Genomic DNA, 25053 nt, shown 5'->3' on the forward strand with positions numbered 1-25053 from the left:
TGCACTGACTCCTCCGGCACCTATATAGTATTTACCCACCAGGATATATAAGACTCTCACCTAACCGGTTCTCTGCTGGAGAAGAGCAGATACATTTACAAGACATGCTGCTTTCATTGGCTTCAGTCTGGCTATCACAAACAAAAGGGTGGCGGTTGCTCAAACACCCCTGAGACAAACTGGAGGAGACGCTGATCAGTAAGGACAGCGAGAAGGAATGACAACGCTCGGCATGTGCCATACCTTTAACATGACAACATGACATTCCGAGAGGGAAATCCTTTTTCATTAATCTGAAGCTGTCAAACAAACTGAATGGATTTTACAGTTGACTATTAATCCGCCACATGAGCCTCAACCCCCTTCTTCTTCTACTATTCATGAACTTGAAGGCCAGTGCTTGCTCAGCAAATAAGAGCCCCAAGAAAGCAAATGGCCTGGATACAATTTCAGTTCCCACTGTGAAGCAGCCATTTTTCATCCTGAAGGTCAGAACCCCTCATGGACTCACAGTAACTTTAGGGTGCCAAGGAAACCTTAACAGGAACAGAAAAAAAAAAATCATATTTCTACGAATTTGAGAGATTATCTACTCTTGATTGTCTCTATTTTGCTGTTTCATCCGCAGCATGTAGAATCATTTTTTGGCCTCTCCTCTGTTAGACAAATAATATTAGAATTAGGGCTGTCAATCAATTAAAATATTTAATTGAGATTAATCACGATTGTCCATAGTTGATCACGATTAATCGCAAATGAATCACACATTTTTATCTGTTCCAAATGTACTTTAAAGGGAGATTTTTCAAGTTTTTAATACTGTTATCGACATGGGAGTGGGGCAAATATGCTTGCTTTTTGCAAATGTATGTTTATATTTATTATTGGAAATCAATTAATAACACAAAACAATGACACATATTGTCCAAAACTCTCACAGGTACTGCATTTAACATAAAAAATATGCTCAAATCCTAACATGGCAAACTGCAGCCCAACAGGCAACAACAGCTGTCAGTGTGTCAGTGTGCTGACTTGACTATGACTTGCCCCAAACTGCATGTGATTATCATAAAGTGGGCATGTCTGTAAAGGGGAGACTCGTGGGTACCCATAGAACCCATTTTCAGGTCAAGGGACCACTTTGAAAACACGTTAACGCTGACAGCCCTAATTAGAATATAATAATAATTTAAGGGGTCTCAAATCAAAAAGGTTGAGAATGAGAACTGCATCTTTACTGTGGACCAGCATCCCTTAGCTTAATAGAGCTCTTCCATCAATCACGTCAACAGCTGAAGATTCCACTCATTCATTTTACACCCATCTAGAAAATGTTACCTCTCCAAATAGGTTTATAGCCATTGCATTCATTTTTAAATATTGATCAACGTTTTAATTCACTAACAGGTTAAAAATTAGGACACTGACGTTCCAAAAAATGATTGAAGAATCTGAAAAGCTTTGTGGTTTGCAGAGTTGTTCATCCACTGACTCTGAGCCTTAGGACTGTAACAAACATCTAAACTCACAGTTATCTTTAAAAGGTAGTGTGTAGGATTTAGCGGCATCTAGTGGTGTGGTTGCAGATTGCAACCAACTGACCTCTGCAGACTCCTCCCTTTCCAAGACTGCAGTAAGGTGAGCCGAGGAGTGCAAAACCGTGGTAACGCCGTTTGCCTCGCTCAGAGACCATCCTTACCGTAATAACACTACTTTAGGAGCAACGGAAGTCAGACGGCGACTGGCGTTACCGTGGTTTTGCATTCTGCGGCTCACGTTACCGCAGTTTCACAAGCGGGTTTGGAGAACTACGGTGGAATCCAGGTAACGTAAAAACGTGAAAGGCTCTCTCTAGAGCCAGTGTTTGGTTTGTCTGTTCTGGGCTACTGTAGAAACATGGCACAGCAACATGGTGGACTCCGTGAAGAGGACCCGCTCCGATATGAAGGGTTTGTTCTAAGCTAACGAAAACAAAATAATTGTTAAGTTTTCAGGTGATTATACACTAATGAAACATAGTTTTTTTATATTCCATTTCTGCTGATAGATCCCCTGAAATGTTACACACTGTTCCTTTAAAGGGCAAGGTAACATTCACAACTCGAGCGAGTTCAACATGACTACTCTTTGATACCCTTAGTTTGCCTTATTGAGAAGTTATTATGCGATGGTCAGGTTGTCCGGTGCATCGTCAGTTCATGTGGATGTGTGCAGAAAGGTTAAGATCTGATCAATAAATGTAAACAGTTGGAAGTAAAATGATTTTCACGCAAGCACGAAAAGCCGTTTTTTCCAAGTCATAATGAATATGCATAGTCACAGGTTATTTAAATAAGTGCATTATCAGTTTAATTGACTGAACAGGCTGAAATAGCCACAGTAGGATGGTTCTAGTAAACACAAGTCGACAATCTGGATGCAGACAGCCAACTTTAAATGCATATATAATCAAGACACTGTCATTAATACAGTACATCCAAGATCACATTATGGTACACATTAAGAATGATATGTTACATTAACCAAATAACTGCTTTTGGCGATGCTGTCATGGAATTGGCTGGTAGTAATGTTCATTTAAGATTGTCCCTCAAGTACTTGATTAGACCACAGACCATCCTTATGCTGTGTTGTCGTTCGCCTTGATGTCATTCAATCTATGAACTATTAACGGTGAATTCTATATACAGAGTCAACATTCAGCTGACCCCTTCTCCAGTGATTAAGTAACATCCCAGGCTTCAAATTAAACCTCTCCGAGTGAACCAGCATTATTGATCCAACTGTCCTGTGATTCAGTCTTCATATGTCCACCTCAGATGCATGCGTCCCCTCTTCCCGAGCCTGGTATGAGCAAGCCGAGGCCTCCTTTTTATATAAGAGTGAACACCTAGCCATTCAGTCTCTGCGTGACCACCTCTCTGTACATGATAGAGATGTACACGAAGAGAAGCAGGATCACGAAGAAATCGTCCATGAATCCCAGCAGACCGAACAGCGCCTCGGGCAAGATGTCGAGCGGCGAGACCAGGTAGGTGATCGCTCCCACTAGGCAGAGGAGAATCCGGATCCTGAACATCCAGAAGAGGCCACCCACGGAGAACATCTCCCTAAAGGCGTGACGAAGCAGGGTGGGCACATCTCGCAGCCTGTCCATATACTGAGAGGACAAGAGGAGAGAAAATGTTATGAGAAGTTCTACATATAATCCCCCGATTATAATGCACTGCACAAGTCAGAGTCTCATTTGCATACTTGTATCTTTTACCCTTAGACTGTATATATATATAGATGGACGACACGTCTCCACTTGCTCCCAATATACAAAATCAAAGCCAAAATATCCCAGAGAGTCTGCGCAGTAGTGATCGGGGGGCTGGAGCCGCGGTATCGATGTCCCGCCCACACTTCACTTTTGGGGAGCTGTCATGTCGTCCATCTTTATATACAGTCTGTGCTTTTACCAGCAGAGCCACAGATTATAGGGGAAATTAATAAGAAAATGATCTTTCACTTTTTTTTTTTAACACTCAAAAGCATAGTAACTCATACCGCTTTTAACATATTTTAATAACTTTTGTAACAGGGCAACAGAAATGTTTTTAGTAGCACTTATTTCTATTTCAAGAATTGTTGCTGATCACAAATATGTACACGTAATTTAAATACAAATATTGTAAAGGAAGCCAAGTTAACCTTTAAATACTGCAGCCTAAATAATGTATCTGGCTATAGTATACTCACAGATCTTGGCTGGCCTGAGAACCTGCGGTTGTAATCGTTGATGTCTGCTAATATGAGCTGAGGTTCTACCTCGCCATCCTGGACCCTCTCAGGAGTGGATTGCTCATGAAATAGTGGGAAGAGCAACGTTACCTGCGCAAGGAGGGGGGAAAAAACGTAACAAATAACAACATACTGATGCCAAAAAGGAATTTTTTGGCATCCCATACATGAATAAAAATATATGAATGAGGAGAGAGTGACAGCGTGCACCCATGATTTTGACAATGACTAACAGCTACCTGTCAGGTATCTACAAAATGGTAATATAAAAGCTCAGGTTAACCATTCTACATCCAACATGTATTACAAATCTCACCATTTGTCTGCAGATGGGGCAGTTAATAGCACCCAGCCATGTGCCATACCTCCAGTAGGCTATAATGCAGGAGCCTATGCAGGAAAAAGGCAGCACTTTACAACATGAACACAGCATAAGCACAGATAAAAGAACTAATAACTATTTTAAGACATACACTGTAGTCCTTCTGTGTATTATCTAACGCTTAGCCATGTCAGCAACAGAATGCAGCTAAGAAAACATACTCAAGTAGGGACAATTACATTACTACAATCTGTACAACAGTTTTACCACAGAAAAGGTGTCCACAGTTGGTTTCCACAGGCAGAATAGCCTGCTGCAGACACACAGGACAAGACATGTCTGCGTAATACTGCTGCCTGGACTCCGACTGAGGATTTTCATCCTGATAGAAAGAAATCACATACATCAAAAAAATCAAGAACTGATGTGAAAGTTTAACATGCGAGTAATCATGGAACAATTTCATCTCCTCGTTGAAATAATAAACATCATACAGATGTATTCAAAAATAATCAGCAATCCTGCAAAACTATAAAGGGAATTACCTTTTCTGTGTAGAATTTGTTGATGGTTAATTAAAATATGTATTTATATTGCTTGTATGCGTACCTGCTCTGTCTGGAGCTGTTGTCGGACGGCTCGAACATGCTCCTGATTCTCAGGGTGAATGTTCTGCTGCTCTTGTCTGCAAGAAGGGCCAAAAGGCAGACATTTGGCATCATAATATTCCTCGGCTGAAGCTAATGAGTTTAACAGGATATAAAGAAGCTATGCAAACTGACGAGACGATTTCCATTTAGCAAATTATACAGAAAGCTGATGCAAAAACACCAAGCAAAGTTTTGGTAACAGTATAATTATTTTGTCAGCTACAAGCTACATTCAAAAGCACAGCTCTGTTTCATTGTATTACTAAATCTGAAATACCATTTCTATCACACAGATAATCATGAACAGAAGAAACAGCAATGCACAGAAGAGATGCAAAACTAAGCTTGCAGTACAGGCTGTTTAAATTTGAATTATAGAAAGATGTATAATACAGTAGTTAAATGTTAGGGGCATTATTTTTGTCTGAATAATCCATAATTTGCAATAGATAACATCAGGAATTTGGATTTGAATTTACCTGCATAGCAGAGTGAGGAGGCCTGCAAGGAAGGTGAAACTGAGCACCACAACAAATAAGACCTGGTTGCTAACACCTTCAATGAGGGTGTCCTCATCTTGGATCATGTAGTCCACGTCCCCACATTGACCGTCCTCCATCACCCACACTCATAGCCTACAACACTACAAAAACACAGAGGCAAAAAATAGAGGTTAGCATTTCACTGGACACTGTAAAAAAAAGAAGAAAAAAAAGAGCAAAATAATATAACAACATGCTTAGCTATATAACTGCATAAAGTAACAAACGCTAACTGCCATTGCTATCAATGAGCTTTATTTGTATAGCACATTTCAGCAACAGGGCAATTCAAAGTGCTTTACATAAACATTCGAGAACATTGCGACAAAGTGCAAAAGAACATTAAGACATAATTAAAACAGTTATAAAAACATTAAAGATTAGAAAATAAAAACAAGCTGAAAATAAAAGCTAGGATAGAAGCTAAAATATAATATAACACACAAGAGTAAAAGCTCTAGTGCAGTATATAAGATCATTATCTGGTTTAATAGAAGGCAGCAGCAAACAGGAAAGTTTAGATTTAGAAGAACTCAGAGTTGGAGTTGGTCCTGCAGGTTTCTGGGAGCTTGTTCCAAATATTTGGTGCATAAAAACTGAACGCTGCTTCTTCTGCACGTTTAGTTGTGACTCTGGGGGACACTAAGCAGACCTGATCCAGATGACCTGAGAGGTCTGGATGGTTCATAACATAGCAGAAGATCAGAAATGTACTTTGGCCCTAAACCATTTAGTGCTTTGAAAACCAGCAGGAGTATTTTGAAATCAATTCTCTGAGAGACAGGGAGCCAGTGTGGAGACCTCAGAACTGGACTGATATGATCCACTTTCTTGGTCTTAGTGAGGACTCTAGCAGCTGCAGCTGTCTGTTTGATTCTTTGAGGAAGACCAGTAAAGATGTCCTTACAGTAGTCAAGTCGGCTGACGATAAATGCATGGACTAGTTTTTCTAGTTTAATGAGAGCCAAGAACATGTCATTTCTAATTCATCAGTATGTTTCAGATTTAAGGTATGGAAAAGGTGATATTTTAACAGTATTAAGCTACACACTAACATTAGTTAACTATCTGCAGCATTAGCTAGTGAGACTTGAAACCTTCTTATCGTTCGCTCACATTGTCAAGTCAGACTGAAGGTTCAAATATTACCTTTATGTTAAGGCAAAGGCTATGGCAGCAGTGGACACTTGCTTATTTGCATTTAACAGGAGTGTGTGTATTAAATTAAATAAGGATTAATGAATTTTGCAAAGACCCAAAAAAATAATTTGTTCTTATATATACTTATTTTGTAATAATGTGTATTTTTTTTCTATTTCAAAAGGTTTTTCACCTAATGACTAATGGCTAATACTATTCCAGCTTTCAACTCAACCTACAAAATAAAGGAGGGAAAAAGGAAACGCTGTTTTGTCATTGAGTGGATTCCAGTTAAAAAATCCTCAAGTGGATGTTTCAATCTCTCTCAAGTTGGGATACTGCACACATTAAGCACTAACTTGACACACATCAAAAGGTGACATTTTCAGTATTAAGCTACATACTAACATAGAAAGTGAAACCTTCTTATCATCAGCTCACATCCAACAAACTAGCTCGCATTGCTGCACTATTGACCAAATTGTTGTCAAACCAAGATCCCAAAATATAACCATGAAGCCGTTGTTGTTGTTTACTTTCCTGACATTATCACTTAGCACTGCCTGCCATCAGCTTACAATTAAGTCCCTGTACTCACACCAGCTAGCTTAAGTTTAGCATGATCGCCTAATAGCCTTGACTGGATGACGATAACCTACCAATAAGAAGTCCTGCTTTCTGTTAAAGGCTTCACCTGCCAACTCCATTCACTGTCTCGAGCCTCGACACGTGTTCTCTCCACCAGTGACAGACTTTAGAGACGCAGTACCGTTGCAGTATGGTGAAGTGCGTTTGCATCAGCTTTGCAGGCTGGTTGGTGTTGTTGCAGTTTGTTGCTTCCTTTTCCTCCTCCTCCTCTTCTTCGTTTTATTTTTCTGCTTCTTCATCTTCATCTTTGGTGTTTATTGGAGGTTGGCAAACCATCTTAGAGGTGCATTACCACCACCATGTGGACTGGAGTGTGGAACAGGAGATTGTGCAGAAACAAAATAAAAAATAAAATAAATACAAATAAATAATAATAATAATAATAATAATAAGGAAATCTCTAGATTCGTTTAACTTAATCAGTTTCTCTTAAAAACTGAATAATTTCACAGAATATGTTATCTGCTGTATTCCCCAATAGACCTGACAATTAAAAAAGTCCTGATGTTTTGCCTTCCTTAGTGACTATAAAAGGTGATTCCTCTGGATACTGTAATTCCTGCAGTGTATCAGTACATGTTCGACAGTTTCTGGTTGATTACAATATGTGCATTTCCCAGTTGGGTGCTTGCCTTTTCTATATAATGTATGGTTAAGACCTGTATGTCCGATTCTCAGTCGAGTGATGACATTTTTCTGCTTCTTCTTCTTCTGGTATTATAGCAACGCTTCTAGACATACTAACTACCACAGGGTAGTTGTTGGTTGGTAGTTTTCATATTGGCCAAGCATATCTATCTATCTATCTATCTATCTATCTATCTATCTATCTATCTATCTATCTATCTAATTCAATTCAATTCAATTAGCTTTGTTGATCATGACTGTCAGGTCAACAATATTGCCAAAGCGTCAATTCAATAATAAATAAAAATTAAAAAAGAACAAAATAAAAACAAAAACATATATATACATACATATATACAATTCATTAAGCAAATTACAATATATAGATATTTAAAAAGAGCATGCATGTAAATGAAAGAAAACAATAAAGAAGTAATTAATGTTTGTTGTGTCAAAAAAACAAACAAACAAATAAAAAACAATTAATAACAATATATTGCAATATCAAAGGATAAATGTAAAAAAAACAACAACAACAAAAACCATGAAGTAGAGGAGTAAATAAAAGGCAGAGTGTGAATTACATCTATTATGTGTTGTTGTGGTTGTCTCTTATGCTGTGACATGCACTATCTATCTATCTATCTATCTATATATCTATCTTCTTCTTTTTTTTTAAACAGAGTTTATTTCTGAATTTTGTTAATACAACTCTGACAATCCACTGCACAAACATGTTTGGACTGATAGATATCCCACCCATGACAATACCCGAGGGCACAAAAAAAAAAAAAAAGTGTACAAAAATAAATATGAATAAATAAATAAATACACACAAAAAAAAAAATCATAGTAAAAAAAAATGGAACAAAAAGATAGATAAATAAATAAAATAAAATAAATAAACATAAATAATGATAAATTGTTAGAGGTCTATCTATCTATCTATCATTTTATTTCACACTCTTGGTCAGGAGGTGGCAGTAGTGGTCTTTATAGGTGTGAATGTCCCTGAAAACAACCAGAAGAAGAAGTACTAATAAGGCATCAGTACCACATAACACAGCTAGCAACAGCTAGCGAATAAAGGGCTTTACCTTTACCACAACACATCTCCATTGGGGGCAAAATGCCTCGTTTTGCACAGCTAGTGATGGGGCCGGCAGGCAGCGGGAAGGTGAGTTATCAGTCATGCAGCTACACGTGTTGAAATGCCTTGTTATGCTATTGGGCTACAGTGCTATGCTAAGACATGAGGTTTGTCTTGTCATCCACATAGATTAAGTTCAAATGATATCTTCATTTCTTTCATCTTTCCATTTCAGAGTACCTACTGCTCCACCATGCTGCAGCATCTAGGGACCATGAACCGCTCAGCTCAGGTGGTCAACCTGGACCCAGCTGCTGAGCACTTTGACTACCCTGTCATGGCAGGTGAATACAGCATGTTTTTTTTTTTTCAGTTTACAAAATGATTTACATTTGCTTAGAAAGAATATACATCTAACCCAGAACAGATGGGTTAAAAAAGTGTATTAGGTCTTATTTACAAACAACACACAGTTTATTGTGACCATGTCTTAAGCGTACAAAAACAGTACAAAACAATACACCATAAATTGGGTGTGCTTATTTAATCGCATTTAATGTGTTGTGTTTTATTATGAAAGTGATTCCTTATGCACTGCACTGCGTGATGTTATGAGATTAAATGTTCTTAAAGGAACAGTGTGTAGGATTTCAGGGGGATCTATTAGCAGAATGGAATGTAATAGGGATCGACCGATATGTTTTTTTCAGGACCGATACCGATACAGATTATTAGTAATCAAGGAGACAGATAACCGATATTTTGAACCGATATACATTTGCAGTAAAAATTAAAATCTTGGTGTCTAAAATGGGAATAACAAAAAACTTCATTGAAATGCATTAAAGCACGTTTAATTAAGAGAACTTTTCAACATTATCTTAAAACAAAAAGTGAAGGTAGGTCCCAGCTTCTTATAAAGTTAACTGAAAATGTTAATAAATAAATAAACAATATGTCTCTGAAGTTTTATAAAGTGTAGTGATAATATCGGTCAGTTGGTTGCAATCTGCAACTTCACCGCTAGATGCCGCCAAATCCTACACACTGCACCTTTACAAACACATGCTAAGATTAGTTTTTTGCTATTACATTTAGTATAGTTACAGCAACTGTTTCTTTGCTTGACTCGACCACCTCACTGTTTCTGTGTCCGCAGACATCCGTGAGCTCATCATGGTGGATGACGTGATGGAGGACCCCTCTCTCAGATTTGGCCCCAACGGAGGCCTGGTTTTCTGCATGGAGTACTTCGCCAACAACTTTGACTGGCTGGCGGAAAGCCTGGGTCACGTAGAGGATGACTACATACTGTTCGACTGTCCAGGTAAGCATCTTGGCATGCTGAAGGCCAGTGCAAGGTGGATTTACCCACTGGTTTGTGCTGGGTATGACTCTGTATGTTAAGAGTTGAGATTGGTTGACGTGTGTTCTCTTAACACACATTGTAAATACTTTAGGAACAATTAAATTGGCTTCTTTTTGCAGGTCAGATTGAACTTTATACACACCTCCCTGTAATGAGGCAGCTGGTGGAGTATCTCCAGCAGATGGAGTTTCGAGTGTGTGGGGTCTTTCTGGTAGACTCCCAGTTCATGGTGGAGTCTTTTAAGGTAACAAGTGATCTCTTGAGTGTCTTTGTCTGTTTATTTGGTTCCCCTTTTGTGTCTGAACACACTTCATTTCTGCATTTCCTCTTCTCTAACTGCAGTTCATCTCAGGAGTCATGGCTGCCCTGAGTGCCATGGTGTCATTAGAGATCCCTCAAGTAAACATCATGACAAAAATGGACCTGCTTAGTCCCAAAGCCAAGAAGGAGATTGAAAAGTAAGTGTCATAATGAGTACAGTACAACAGTGTTGTGTGTCTTCAGTTCAAATGAACTTCTTCAGGAAGGGTTATAGTGAGTCAAATGTTACTTTTACCTTGTAGTCTGATGTTTTTTTCCAAACCTAAACCTAGTAAAAGAGGAAAGTCGGCATTATATGTTCTTAATTCTTGAAAATCTTATAAATTAAACACGTTTTTCATCTGGAAGCAGCATTCATTATTATGTTTTGCATTGTTTTTCACTAGGTACCTGGACCCAGACATGTACTCAATGATGGAAGATACCTCGGACAACATCAGAAGCACAAAGTTCAAGAAACTGACGAAAGCCATCTGTGATCTGGTAAGTGAAGCCCTTCATTTTATACTGCATTTAATTTTTTGTTCAGAATTTAGATTTTTTTAATGAGACTGTTTCTTTGTCTGTGTGTCCAGATTGATGACTACAGTATGGTGAGATTCTTGCCTTTTGACCGCTCAGACGAGGAAGGTGTTAACATAGTGCTGCAAAATATTGACTTCTCTATACAGTATGGAGAGGACCTGGAGTTCAAGGAGCCAAAGGTGAAGAAACAAACAAAACCAAAACACAATAAAATGTAATTTAAAGGTCCAGTGTGTAGGATCTGGCAGTATCTAGCGGTGAGATGAGGAGATTGCAACCAACTGAAGCCTCTCCTGTGTGCCAAAAGTGTTGGAGAGCTACGGTGTGCCATTGCAATAACTCGAATGGCCCTCTCTAGAACCAGTTGTTGTAAGAGTAGCGTAGGTCATTTGAAGTAGAGCCAGTGCGTAGAGTGTGTGTGTGTGTGTGTGTGTGTACGAGGGGAAGTGAGTGGTGAAGCAAGAGAGAGAGAAAGCGACGGCAGCGAGAAACGTTATCGACTCCGGCCCAAGCAGGAAAAGTTAGGTGTTTGGTTTGTCCGTTCTGGGTTACTGTTGAAACATGGCGGTGCAACATGGTGGACTCCATAGAGAGGGGACCCTCTCCTTATGTAGATATAAACGTCTCATTCTAAGGTAGCGAAAACACAACAATTCTTATTATCAGGTGATTTACACACTAAAGAAAACATACTTATTAATATTATATTCCATTTCTGCCAATAGATCTCCCTAATTGTTACTCACTGGTCCTTTTAACAGTCTGGTGTAATTACAATGCATTTGCCCATTACTATAATATTATGACTTATTCCTTTTGTTGTTATTTCCATCCTTTCCTTTTCAACAGGAGGTTGATGAAGAGCCTGAAAACCTAAATTACGACGAGGCTTTTCAAGACAAATCGGACAGCTGAGACGCGGCGTGACTCCAGGAATTCTGCCCAAAAAAAGAGACTAGAGTTGGAAAAAAAAAACATTTTGAGGCTGATGAAAACCAGGATTACACTACATCAAGTCCAGATGGAGAACGGCATGTGACTGCAAGGACAAGGAGAAAGGGACATATGTGGCGGGAAAAAAAATGACCGAAGAAGATCATGAATATCTTGTCTTGTATGTTCATAAGTTTTTGTTCTTGTGTGCCGTTTCGATGACTTCAGCCCATTCATGTTTCATAATTTCAAGGCAGTGTTTTAATTTTAAAGAGCTGTTATTAAATACATTTATTATACTATATTTTTTTTAATAAAATATTTCACAAAATATAATTTCCTGTGTGAAGAAAACTGGTGGAAGGTCATCATATGCTCAGATTCTGCGGCTGTGTGGAAGGGCAGAGTGTAAGAGTTTAATACAGCAAGGAATAGTCAAACTATGGCAAAAGGAATGGCGGGAGGGAAACAAAGGCAGGTTTTTACTTCTCAATACAGCCAACACTGAGGTGCACATTAATTACAAGAATGGGCAGAAGGGATAGCACAGTAATAACCAGGTTGAGGCTGGGTCACTGTGGACTAAATCATGGGCTGGCACTGGTTGGTAAGCACCCAGATGGAAAGTGCATCTGTGGAGAGGCATGTTCTGATGGACTGTACCAGATATCGTGCAGAAAGAAGCCTCATGCAGGCAGAACTGTCAAAAAACTGGCGTCACAGACCACTCGTTAAAATCATTACTCAGCACGGAGAACAGTGAAACAACAAAGGCTGTAGTCGACTATCTTCGTCGCACAGGACTCTACATGAGGATTTAATCCAACCATTAAAATATTAAACAGAGTGTATCACCATCCATCCAGTGATTTGTTGCGACAACAATTTGGAATTGAAACCAATAACTGTATTTTGTGATGATACTGAAACTACTGATCATTTATTTTTTCATTGTATGTATTCTGGAGCTTTATGGCTTCTGATATACATGACTGGCTTTTAACAAAAGTTTCTCATCTGGGAAACTTCTCTCAAAAGGACATTGTTTATGGACATGTCATGGACAATAACAAAGATGACTTTCTGGTGAATAACATTCTCATTCTTGGAAAATTGTATTTGCACAAATCCAAGTATATGAAAGTGAAACCTATAGGTTTAATATGTTTCATTCTGAGTTTCTTTCTTACATAAAAGCCTTGAAAAACAAAAATGCATTGAAACTTCTTAGTATAATAGAAGAATATGAATTACAGGTACAGCCCTAGCCCTTAATTTAAAGGGACTATTTGTAACTTTCAGAAATGCTTGTTAACAGCGACACCTGTGGCCGTTAAGTCAACAAAAGTCAGCGTCGGGCTCGCGCTTGTGCTCGCTCTAAATAGACATGAACGAGCATCGCTCAACACAGTGAGGCGACACACGTCAGCTAAAATCACAATATCACTCTATATTTCACCTGCTTGGCAGTAATGTTAGCTGACCAGACGAAGGTCTCTCCATGAATCACTGCTGATCCTAGTGTTGGCTTTTCCTGCCTCAGCGTCGGTGCCGGGGCTCTGAAGCAGGAAAAAAAATGTTATTGCCTCCTGACTGCGCCCGCAGGGAGACACCTGAGTTTTGGTCAGAGGCGATCACGTAACTCACTGCGGAGCCCCGTCACTTCACAAGACACGGGAAACCTCTGTTGGTCTGGAGGAGCTGCAGCATTTATTTCTGCACAAACATCCACTGTACATTCACTAGATAATCTCAGAGCTAAAGTAACTCTTCTGCAGTGTGGAGTGAGCGCGCGTTCATGTCTAGAGGTGGAGCGAGACAGCAAGAACGCGTGCGCTGTCAGTGAAGGCAGGCAGGTAGAGGAGGGGAGACTTCAGCCACACACGAGCGCGCATATGTCCCGACCCGGTACATTTTTACTCTTAAAAAGTTACAAACAGTCCCTTTAATTTAAAGGGACTATTTTTAACTTTGTACGCGCATAAATGTAGCGGGTCGTCACACATGCGCGCTCGCATATGCGCGTTCGCGTGTAGCCGCTGTACCCTCCTCCTCTGCCTGCTCGCCTTCACTCAGACAGCTCAGCTCGCTCCACCTCTAGACGTGAACGCGCGCTCACTCCACACTGCAGAAGAGTTAGTTTAGCTCTGAGAATATCTAGTGAATGCACAGGGGACGTTTGTGCAGAAATAACTGCTGCAGCTCCTCCAGACCAACAGAGGTTTTCCGTGTCTTGTGAAGTGACGGAGCTCTACAGAGATTTACGTAGTCTTCTCGTTACCGACCGGGTGCCGGTGTCTCCTCTGCTCTCTCCGGCTGCGGGCGGAGAGAGCAGGGAGACACGCTGCAGAGCCCCGCTGCCTCAGCCTGCACTTAGGCAGGAAAAGCCAACACTAGGATCAGATCTAAATCATGTTCATGGAGAGACCTTCGTCTGGTCAGCTAACATTACTGCCAAGCAGCTGAAATATAGAGTGATATTGTGCTTTTAGCTGACGTGTGTCGCCTCACTGTTTTGAGCGATGCTCGTTCAGGTATATTTAGAGCGAGCAAGCGCGAGCCCGACGCTGACTTTCGTTGATTTCACGGCCACAGGTGTCGCTGTTAACAAGCATTTCTGAAAGTTACAAATAGTCCCTTTAATTTATTATTATTTTCATGTATAATTTTACATATTTTATTTGTTCTTTTTCTGTATGCACCTTGTCCTTTTACTGAAATGCAATGATCGATGAGCCATGTTGTTTGTAAATTTGAATTTGTTCAATAACAAAAACAAAATATAATCCAACCAATGGGGATCTACAAGTGACCTGTGGAGGGCAGCAATACGTCTCTTATGCGTCTAGTCTGCTGCAAATTACAACAGAAGAGGAGGAAGAAGAAAACTGGTGCTGCAGCGCCTCCGCGTGGACGGCACGCTACATGACACGCGGCCACTTCCTGTAAAGCTGAAGGGTGCGACAAGCGGAAGCTGGGTTCCTGCTAGAGCTAGTAGTATTTCTATTTCGCTGAGCAGTTGGACTGATATTTATCACTCAACATGCCGGTGAGTAAATTCTACACGATTATTGACAAGCAGAAGCTTACATTGTGTTACATTAGAGCAAAAAACATGCATATAAACACCACTGAATGACACTGGGAGGCCTCCGAGTCTAGTTAGCTGTGATGATAGCATTTCCTCGCAACTCAGTGATGTTTTTACGTGTCAGAAATCATCAATGAATCGTTGTAACTTCTCTGCAGATTCTTCTTTAGTGTAGTATGTATGAAATAAACAGTTTGATGTCGTGATAGCACAGCTGTAACAGGAGGAGGGGACTGGAACAGAGATGCTAATGTGGCAGAGATAATGTACCTGGTGAATATTTACTTGACAGCAATCACTCTGTTTTGTTTTTAAGGCGTATCACTCAACCCTGATGGTCCCTGAGACCAGGCTGGTGGGGAACATGGCTTTGCTTCCCCTGAAAACCCAGTTCAAGGGACCAGCCAGAGGAGATGGTGAGGAAGTGTTGAGCCAATCAATCCCCTCTTTTAACACAGAAACACATTCATTTAGGTTTAATGGTTGCCATGTTATGACACGTTTCTCAGTTCCTGATACATCAGCTTTACTTCCATATATGGCCCTGAACTGAGCATCCCTCTAAGTTCAACTTCTTCAATAATGTCTTTTGACGCACAGTTTCCAGCTTTCCAGTGTCTGTAAGGCTTGGAAATTATCAGATTTTATAGGGTATGATTATTAAGTATTGTATATATCACTTAAAAGATGTAATAATCCACAGAACAGAAGATTTGATTCGGTACTCACTCAGTAAATGAGTGCCAAAGTATGCCACTTTTCAGATTTATTAAACATTGTAATTAATATACAAAAATATAAAGTTAAGTGAGCATATCTAAGTTCAACTTCTTCAATAATGTGTTTTTGACGCACCGTTTCCAGCTTTCCAGTGTCTGTAAAATAAGATAAAATAGACCTATATTAATCCCGAAGGAAATTCTTGTGCCAGAGATTGCTCAAAAATACAACAAAATTACAACAAGTTCAAGAGTATAAAATACAAGTGTATACAATAAAAAAAGTACTATTTCTAGCACCAGTGCCTAATAGAATAACAATTAATTAAGATACATTTAGTGAAATGAGTAAATAAGATAAGTAAAATAAAAAAAGGTAAATTAAGCTAACAAACAGACAAATAAGTAATGTGGCACATGTTGAACAAAAGCTTGGAAATGAGTGTCCCCTCTCAGATTTTATATTGTATAATTTTCGTATAATTCTCTATCGTATAGAGATCACTTAAAGATGTAATAATCCACAGAACCGAAGATTTTACTCGGTACTCACTCAGTAAATGAGTGTGCCACTTTTCAGATTAAAAAACACATATAAATGTATTGTTTGGTCAATTGGGAGTGGTTTCTCAGCAGCCTGCATATCAAAAATAGGGCTTCACCACATAACAAAAAAAGATGTGTGCTGACTAAAATGAGGAAATGACTCTCTGCATTGCTAAACATAGTTTGACAACACTTAAAAATTATTAAATGCATCATTATGTGTTGATTTCAGAGCCTTTTATTTATTGATACTTTTTTTCCCTCCATATCAGGCGTCGAGACAGACATCATTGACGAGGCTATCTACTTCTTCAAGGCTAATGTTTTCTTTAAGAACTACGAAATCAAGGTAAGAAATAATTTACTGTCACTTGTATTGACAGTTTGCATGTGTCCCTCATTTAAGGGTGACGCAAGGAAATCTGAAATTTGTGTGCATAAAACATTGCTGCCTGTGTAGATATTCGACACAGAAACATTTTATAAAATAAGAAGTATAAGTACAAGTATGTACCTAACCAGTGTGCTTGTTCCTGAATGTGTTTTCTCTTCCCCATCTCTCGGTCTGTCTTGAAGCAGCTGTGCTTTTGTTCTTCCACATGCCCCAGCTTGTTTCTTCCTGTTCCCCTCAGCAATGCATATTTGCTCAGGATTTAAACTACGTAACCTTGCACTGCTCAGACCTGGCTGGAACTGTACTAATTACAATAACATTCATGCTTTTAGACAACATACACATTTTTCAGTCTAATTCCAGGTATTTCAGCTTGTAATTAGTGTATTGTTGTTTTTTTTCCAGAATGAGGCGGACAGGACGCTGATCTATGTCACACTGTACATTTCTGAGTGCCTAAAGAGGCTACAGAAGGTAAAATTGCATATTTGTTAATGTACAGAGTTTACCGTGGTGGATGTCTGTACTTTACACTGGCTTCATGCAAATCTTAATATGAGTAGCAACCATTAAAGGGCTTGTGCTAGTTTACCAGATGTTTTTTTTAGGAGTCATTATATAAGTAGAATGTGTTTTCCTCACACACAAGGAGGAGGAATAAGCTGCTTGAATTGCCTATTCAAATGGCTGTGTTACTAGAACAGATGATCTAACCTTTTGCATTGGTGTGTGTGTGTGGTTTCTCTTTTACAGTGCAGCTCCAGGAGCCAGGGAGAGAAGGAGATGTTCACTCTGGGCATCACCATGTTCCCCATTCCTGGAGAACCTGGCTTCCCTCTGAATGCTATGTATGTTAAGCCTGCAAACAAGCAAGAGGACGGTAAGAAGCGGCACCATCGACTAATGCGGTTTCACTTTTCTGTTCTCCAAATTAGAGCCAGTGCGCTTGTACCTTTCTCATATTTCATTCAATTCCCAGCCTGAAGTAATATCAAGCCCAAAATAGCACTGCTGACCAGAGCCCCATCAGCTTTTTTAAGGATCGGAGGTTGGAAGTGCTGGTTCATGCATGTGTGGTGTACCTCAACCTTATTCTTATACAGTGAGCCTGGATATTAAATCATCCCTGAGATGTTAATTTTACCAAATCAACACAATGTCCATGCTGGCTTTGCAATTGGAGTTGTCACAACTTGTGTTTTCCCTTTACTCCTAAACATTAACACTGTTACCCTGCACTATATTCAGTTTTAACAGTTTTCTTCATCTCCTTGTATTTTTATATCTGGGATATTTTTTTGTACTTTGCACTACTAACTTTTTTACTGCCTTTTTACTAACATGTTTTGCACTATGGAACTGTGATGCTGGAAACTTGAATTTCCCTCGGGATCAATAAAGTATCTATCTATCTATCTATCTATCTTATCTATCTAATGCAATAAATGCAAAGGCATAGTAACAGAGGAAAAAGATTAGGTGGTTGGGAATATCAACATTTTCCTTAAACACATTATAAAATTACGGAGAAAAACAATATACGACTAAAATTCCAATATATTATTAAGTTATTATGCACCGAAAAATTTGATGTAGCAGTAATAAATTCAAGGTTATGCTTTTTTCCAGAGACTATGAGGGCGTACCTCCAGCAGATCCGCCAGGAGACCGGCTTGAGGCTATGTGATCGCGTGTTTGACCCCCAGACAGACAAACCCAGCAAGGTGAGTCTGACATCTCCAATATTACACTACAGCTTTATATATGCCCAGTTACTGAGGAGGGCATCAGAGAAAACTGAGCTGTAGCTGTTCCTCAAGGGTCAACAGCAGCACCTGGGTACATCCAGTGTTGGTTGATGGGAGCATTAACATATCACCTGTATATCGACATATTGAATACAAGGTCCATGTTGGAGTATCTATTGTTTTGTGACTTATTAATTGTGGGATGTCCAGTTATTGTTTCTGCCTCAGGTACTTTGAGTGCAGAAGCTTCACAAACGTTTGTTGACAAAAAGTTTTTTTTTTTTTTTCCAGTGGTGGGTGTGCTTTGTCAAAAGGCAGTTCATGAACAAAAGTCTGTCTGCTCCTGGACAGTGATCGACTCAGGACTCAAGTTTCTATTCTACACCTGCAGGATGGATGGATTTTTCCTTTGGTTTGGGTTGTTGGGTGGGAGGGGGGGGTATGCTTCTGTGTTGCTAAGATGATTTTTCTACTCTTTGAGTTTCAGGATAATGTCTTCACTTGTTTGGATGTTGACCATATTGAGCTGGTGCTTAATTCAATAAAGCAATCATGGAGATTGGAGATAGGAAAAATAATGTGTTACTGAGTTGTTCTTATTGCACTTCACACTAAAAACTAGGGATGCACCGATCCAACTTTTTCAGTTCTGATACCGATAGCGATACCTGGGCTTTGGGTATCAAGCACCGATCCGATACCAGTGTTTAATTAATAAGCTTTATGCTTCACTGTGTGGAAGTGACTAGGATCATTCTTTCATGTGTAAGGCTTAGAGACTTAAAACATTGCTTTCCTAACTTTGTCCCATTTAGTTTGACAAAGTACATATATACATTTAGTTATTTATCATTAAAATAATAAATTGTACACCAGCAACTTGGTAAATAAAATCTAATTAACAGTAATTACAATTCAAGTCTATAATGTAGGTAGTATATAAACATAGATTGGCCCTGTTGTCACCGATATCCGATCCAGCTATTTGAGTCAGTATCGGCCCCGATATCCGATCCGGTATCGGTGCATCCCTACTAAGAAACAAGGCACATATTCAGATTAGCAGTAGCTCTGTTGGATTTCAGTGACCTGTAGACACATCTGCTAATGTTAGATGAAGACAAACTTGTATACCAATCACTCACACATGTCCACAATGAGGTTTATTACTTCTTTTCACAAAATTCATTGACTTAAAGTGAGTGCCACTGCATACCTATTATTCAAATTAAGTCCATTCTAGGCATAGAAATAGCTATTAAAACGTTATTAAGTCACTTGATCAGCTGATCATTTTTGTGGGTGGTATAGGCCTTTAACCACAGCAGCCATTTTGACTTGTTATAGTAGGAAGAGCAATGGTCTTACTAGTATCATTAACAATGGCTCCATTCTTTTCAAGCGTCCCAGTAAACTGGCATGCTCAATACCAGGACCCTGAAACTGAAGCAGCTAAATGGAAATTCAGCCACTATTAATTAATTGTTTTATATCTGTACATTTCCTTCTGTGACATGTCAAAATGTCTCGTGTGAAAAATGCCTATTTTGAAGCGCTACTGTACAATATCAACACACCGCCTCTACCATAGGCAAGGTGAATGCATTTTCTCTGTACACGTGCAGTGTTCAAAGACGTATGGACTTTTCCCAAGCAAAGGACAAACAGTTTATATTTACACAAGTAAAAATGTATGTTCATTAAAAATATATATTTATTGGTGTATTCTCTTTGGTTTGTCCACAATAGTTTTTTTTCTTTTCTTTCTAGATTTTAAACAAGCCTTCAGTTTTATATAAGCAGTCCGTATTGAGGATAACCTTTCGCTGGCAGTCAAAAGTTAAGGCAGCGCTGGGTGATAAAGTTTGTCCCCCCCAAGGGAGAGAAGGAACACTTTCTCTGCAGGGAAATGGGAGCCAGTGTCTGTATTTCCATCTCTTTAATCACTGCAAAATTGCATAATTGATGAAAATAGCCGTAGACTGGGGGTGGCTCAGTGTGGCAGGTTGCAAAATCAACAAAAAACCCTCCATAACAGACGCTATGTTCTTAAAACAGTCTCACTCTAAATAAATAGGTAAATATATAGTAAACTAAACAAAATGGTGCATTTATCAAAGGGGATTTTTCTCCTAAAATCTGACGCATTATGTACACAACAGAGAGAATAATTCATCCTCCTGTGAGTGAAAACGCTGATGCTTGACCAGAAATAGTGTCTTGTGCAACTGATGGTGTGGGAAAATGGAAAAAAAGTAAAATTTTGGCAGCATGAATGCTACTGCCATTCAGCGAAATTCATAAATATCAACCCCTCAAACTGCAAGACACAAATTAGTAGAGAAGTTGTGGTGTTGTTTGTTTTCCAGCAAGTCTTTTTTTTTCTTGTTTGCGTTGACTAGTTGATGTTGACAAAAGATGTGCCCCCGTGGTCATCTAGCCGACTTTAAGTGCAACCAGTTGTGAAATCCCCCTGTGCAGTTCCGATCTGAAACAAAGTGAACATCTCGGTTTGGTTATATTGGTTACAAGGAAAGAAATCACCCAGCTGAAGCAGAAAACAACAGTAACTAATTGTGTGTGTTATTACACTTCAGGTGGTTGTACTTACCGGGTTTGATGGCTGGAGTTAAGGCCTCAGTCATAAGCCATCTCTTGACTCCTCCGCACACAGCGCGCCACCTTTTTCTTGAAAACTCCTTTAGGATCGTCCCGCCACTCTTTCTGTAGGATATAATATATATACAAAAACTCTTATCAACCATCTGCTTAGTGCAACCCTTAACTTCCCCTTGTGCTTTGTTGAGAGACCCCACACATAACGACATATTATGATCAATTTAACAGTTTTGTTCCCATAGTGTTTTGTGAGTAACGATCGGGCCAAAACAGAACACCACACTCCGTTCATGAACAACAAAAGTCCCTACTCTCAAAACCTGTAATCTCGCAAAATCTATTTCTACTAAATCCTTTAGTGTAAACAAACACGACATGACGACGGGCAGAAAGAATTAGCCATGTCAGTTTTTGCACTACTTTGTACACAAAACAACAAGTTGGTTCTCCATTTCTGAGGTCCATCTTACTACTACTTTATGCTTCACGTTTGCTTTAGCCGCGTCCGCCGTGACGGCGGTTGTTGTCATTCCATCTTCAGTCAGCTTGGTTCCCAACTGGCTATCGTTCTTTCCCACGCGACCGTGTCATCGGCTGTCCTCGGGGTTCCCCACACACACAACAGGATATCTGATCGTAATATTGAACATGTCTAATGTTTGCGATTTGAAATCGGTTTGTCCAGGACGCACTTCCGAGCAGATCGGGGATGTAAAAAACACTCTTAACATACCTCACACCGGAGGAATATCTGGAAAGATAATCTATAGAACCATCAAAGAAAATCAGGGCTTTGCTGTGTGTACCCGCCATTATCCACATTTTGCACAAAAAGTTCCCAATATAGCTGAATGATAGATGTTTACTTCACTTCAAACTTGGGTTTGAACTATTGCCTTTTCTGTCTCCAGGCAGCCCCTCTGAAAGAGATAAGGCCTTTTAACCCAACCAAGACTCACCTTGGCCTTGACAGGGACCCACGTCACTCAGCCCAGTTGTTGTTGTCATTTCAGGGTTTTTTGTACCTTTTGATACTTTGCTCCATTCTCCATATGTACGCATACATATATATATACAGATTTCAAATAAAAAGTTCCTTATGGCTTGTCAGATTTGACTGTGTGTTTATCCAATTACTCAAATTGAGTCTGGGACATACAGTAAATATATCACTGGTAAAAATCTGCAAACTAACCCCAGCCTGAGAGCGTTCTTATGAGAGAGAGAGCGGGGCACTTACAGCTGCATCCACGTTGGCAGGAGAGTCTCCATTGGGGTCTGCCAACATGGAGATCACACTGATCATGATGGTCTCCACCGTATGGATCGGCAGCCAGCGCTCCTCGGGCTTCTCGTAGCCGTACTTGTCCTCGCCGGGTTCGTGCAGGATGGAGATGCAGACGTCGCCATTTTTTGCCACTGGCAGAAAAAAAATGCAAGAATACTATTATATATACAGAATATATTTTAATATTTTAACACAATACATTTAATTGTGAAGCCAGTTACAGTAAGAGACTCTTGTCAAGGGAACTTTTATTTTCAAATAATAATAATATAAACACCTAAGGGATTGTTATAGCCATTTTCAGTACTTTTCACAACAACTGCAGACAAAACAAATATTGAATTTTGAATACTTTCAATACAGTGGCCTGGTAAATTCATTCTTACCATTTGGATGCCAGATTTCTGTGACGAACTTCATCTTGGGAGGCCTCAGAGGATAGTCACGGGGGAAAGTTAAGGTGGCTTTGAAGAAACCTCCTTCACTACGTATGACAAAAAAAAGGATGGTGTTAAGATGTACACTGAGATTATGAGTGAATATACTGCTCAGTAAGTTCACTAGTAAAATGATTTCTCTCACAATATTGTGTCTTGAGGTCCAATGACGACCACTTCCCACTGATAGATGTCATCATCATCTACAAGGCCGGCTGAGAAGCCTTGCACCGGGTTCTTGTTGAGCTCTGAAATATAAAAGCTGCAATTAGTCTGATGTACCTTTAAAAAAAACAAAAACACAGAGTTTTCTGATGAGGTTTGGACGAAAGCTTTAGATAGGATACACTCCTCTTCAATTTGTTTACGACATACAATTATTCAGTTCAAGGTTTTACATCGCCGTCATTGGTCTAAAGTGAAGTTAGCTAAGTTCACGCCCAGTGTCGACCCAATGTGTGACCGAAGCAGGCAAGCTCCAGCCACCCTTTCACATCTGTTCTGGTCTTGTCCAAAACTAAATAGTTTTTGGAAGTCAATATTTAAAACCTTTTCAGATGTTTTGGAAGTACCCGTAGAACCTTCTGCTATTACTGCAGTATTTGGACCACAAGACATACATCTTAGTCGCCAGGCAAAGAATATGATAGCTTTTGCATCTCTTAGCTAGACGACTTATACTTCTTAAATGGAAGGAGAAGTATCCTCCAACCTTTAGGATGTGTTTTAAAGATCTCATACATCATTTGGTATTGGAGAAGATTCGCTATACTACAAGAGGGTGTGCTCAGAAATGTTATGCTATATGGAGACCCTTTTTAATCTATATAGAAAAAAATGGATACAACTGACATTGAAGTTTTAAACTGCTGACCCCTTATTACATATAATCCACAATTTATACTTAGTTTTTTTTATTTGTTTATTATTATTATTTTTAATTTACTTATTTCAATTAAATTTGTTTTGGTCCTTTACTTTTTTTATTATTATTTTTTGTTTTGTATATGTTTAATTTATGTTGCTATCAGATTCAATTCATTTATATGTATAAATGTAATTGTTTATGAAATTAAATCGTTTTTTTATTTGTTTATTATTGTTATTTTTAATTTACTTATTTTTATTTATATATATATATATATATATTTTTTTTTCGGTCCTTTTCTTTTTTTCTATTGTTATAATTTTTTTGTATCCGTTTCATTTATGTTGCTATCAGATTTACTTCATTTATATGTATAAATGTAATTGTTTATGAAATTAACTAACTCTTAATTAATTAACTTTTAACTTACACTTTTATATTCCTTTATCTTATGCAGTTTGTGCTCTTTTATCTTGCTTTTATATACGTAAAAGCACTTTGAATTGCCTTTGTGTATGAAATGTGCTATATAAATAAACTTGCCTTGCCTATACAATTATTTCTGTAATTTATTGGATTTTGTACAGAATAACAATAAAAAGAAAAAAAAAAAAAACAGTTCAAAATCAGGTTTTAGATCAAACACAGTATAATCCACATGGGGAATAATGTAAACCAGATTATAGTCGATGCATTTACTCATGTATTGACAGCACCCTGATGTCAGGTAGAGACACCTGGCAATGCTTCGCTAGTAGTAGCTACATATCTGGCCTGGTGTGGTGATTTAGCAATGCCTTCAGTGGTTATTGAGCAACAGCTAGCCTTAGTCATATCCTCTGTCTGGTACATGTAAACTGTGTTGTCACTAGCAGTTTCTGTATGTCAAAAGCTTACTGAATGGTCAAAAGGTTTACTCTGATGTGAGAACTTAACACACAGTAAGATCAGCTCTAGTAGCAACAGTTAAGCTAACTCACCTCCTAGTTGTTTACGTAGTAACAACGTGGACCGTTCCGTCATTTTATAGCTATATTATGTTTCGTATATTAGTATTAATCAACGCCAACTAACTGTCAACACGGTTAGATTAAACATTAGGCAGATACTGTAGATTAAAGCAACACCCGTCCACGTTTTCTCGTCTGCCTCTCTGTCTGACAAGAAGACCAATAAATAACATGAGTCGAAAATGTGAGGAGAGGTAAGTTTCCCCTCAGTTCAACATTTCAGGCTTCTTTCTTCCTGGCTTTTGTCATGGGCTTTGTAGTACTAGTCACCCAGTGAGGTCCAACAATGTATTTGTAGTTAATGTTAAACTCAAAGCGGTGGCTGGGATGTATAGAGCTGTTGATGTTGGCAAAAGAGATGGATTTTTTTGCTGACG

General features: G+C 39.0%; 4 protein-coding genes across 4 annotated transcripts; 2 read left to right on the forward strand and 2 right to left on the reverse strand.

Moving 5' to 3' along the window:
• Positions 1–2326: 2326 nt before the first annotated feature.
• On the reverse strand, positions 2327–7299 carry rnf170 (ring finger protein 170). Its single transcript, XM_074617776.1, has 7 exons — positions 7103–7299; positions 5241–5404; positions 4721–4796; positions 4379–4493; positions 4106–4179; positions 3748–3879; positions 2327–3163 (listed from the first exon to the last, which is right to left on the reverse strand). Exons 2-7 carry the CDS (start codon positions 5378–5380, stop codon positions 2894–2896), a joined length of 807 nt encoding a protein of 268 aa, XP_074473877.1. The 5' UTR covers positions 5381–5404; positions 7103–7299; the 3' UTR covers positions 2327–2893.
• Positions 7300–8726: 1427 nt separating this feature from the next.
• gpn3 (GPN-loop GTPase 3) lies at positions 8727–12292 on the forward strand. The gene is made up of 8 exons (XM_074618017.1): positions 8727–8895; positions 9044–9152; positions 9968–10135; positions 10297–10421; positions 10520–10635; positions 10885–10981; positions 11074–11202; positions 11873–12292. Exons 1-8 carry the CDS (start codon positions 8848–8850, stop codon positions 11936–11938), a joined length of 858 nt encoding a protein of 285 aa, XP_074474118.1. The 5' UTR covers positions 8727–8847; the 3' UTR covers positions 11939–12292.
• A 2574-nt stretch (positions 12293–14866) lies between these two features.
• On the forward strand, positions 14867–19032 carry arpc3 (actin related protein 2/3 complex, subunit 3). Its single transcript, XM_074618287.1, has 7 exons — positions 14867–15005; positions 15364–15463; positions 16585–16661; positions 17112–17180; positions 17460–17586; positions 18336–18430; positions 18746–19032. Exons 1-7 carry the CDS (start codon positions 15000–15002, stop codon positions 18806–18808), a joined length of 537 nt encoding a protein of 178 aa, XP_074474388.1. The 5' UTR covers positions 14867–14999; the 3' UTR covers positions 18809–19032.
• Positions 19033–19598: 566 nt separating this feature from the next.
• Positions 19599–24849, reverse strand: ube2g1b (ubiquitin-conjugating enzyme E2G 1b (UBC7 homolog, yeast)). Its single transcript, XM_074618288.1, has 6 exons — positions 24647–24849; positions 22944–23046; positions 22748–22845; positions 22314–22492; positions 21066–21178; positions 19599–20942 (listed from the first exon to the last, which is right to left on the reverse strand). Exons 1-5 carry the CDS (start codon positions 24687–24689, stop codon positions 21092–21094), a joined length of 510 nt encoding a protein of 169 aa, XP_074474389.1. The 5' UTR covers positions 24690–24849; the 3' UTR covers positions 19599–20942; positions 21066–21091.
• Between the last annotated feature and the right edge of the window lie 204 nt (positions 24850–25053).

This window comes from Sebastes fasciatus, chromosome 19 (assembly GCF_043250625.1).
Source record: "Sebastes fasciatus isolate fSebFas1 chromosome 19, fSebFas1.pri, whole genome shotgun sequence".
Lineage (NCBI taxonomy): Eukaryota > Metazoa > Chordata > Actinopteri > Perciformes > Sebastidae > Sebastes > Sebastes fasciatus.

Coding starts and splice junctions, on each gene's coding strand:
- rnf170 (XM_074617776.1), bottom strand. CDS start 5,380: ATGGAGGACGGTCAATGTGGGGACGTGGACTACATGATCCAAGATGAG. Junction 4,797..5,240: donor CTCCTCACTCTGCTATGCAG/GTAAATTCAAAT, acceptor CCCTTCTTGCAG/ACAAGAGCAGCAGAACATTC. Junction 3,880..4,105: donor GCCCCATCTGCAGACAAATG/GTGAGATTTGTA, acceptor CTCCTTGCGCAG/GTAACGTTGCTCTTCCCACT.
- ube2g1b (XM_074618288.1), bottom strand. CDS start 24,689: ATGACGGAACGGTCCACGTTGTTACTACGTAAACAACTAGGAG. Junction 23,047..24,646: donor ACTACGTAAACAACTAGGAG/GTGAGTTAGCTT, acceptor TTTATATTTCAG/AGCTCAACAAGAACCCGGTG. Junction 22,846..22,943: donor GGACCTCAAGACACAATATT/GTGAGAGAAATC, acceptor TGTCATACGTAG/TGAAGGAGGTTTCTTCAAAG.
- gpn3 (XM_074618017.1), top strand. CDS start 8,848: ATGCCTCGTTTTGCACAGCTAGTGATGGGGCCGGCAGGCAGCGGGAAG. Junction 10,136..10,296: donor CATACTGTTCGACTGTCCAG/GTAAGCATCTTG, acceptor TTCTTTTTGCAG/GTCAGATTGAACTTTATACA. Junction 10,982..11,073: donor CGAAAGCCATCTGTGATCTG/GTAAGTGAAGCC, acceptor CTGTGTGTCCAG/ATTGATGACTACAGTATGGT.
- arpc3 (XM_074618287.1), top strand. Junction 17,181..17,459: donor GCCTAAAGAGGCTACAGAAG/GTAAAATTGCAT, acceptor TCTCTTTTACAG/TGCAGCTCCAGGAGCCAGGG. Junction 18,431..18,745: donor AGACAGACAAACCCAGCAAG/GTGAGTCTGACA, acceptor TTTTTTTTCCAG/TGGTGGGTGTGCTTTGTCAA.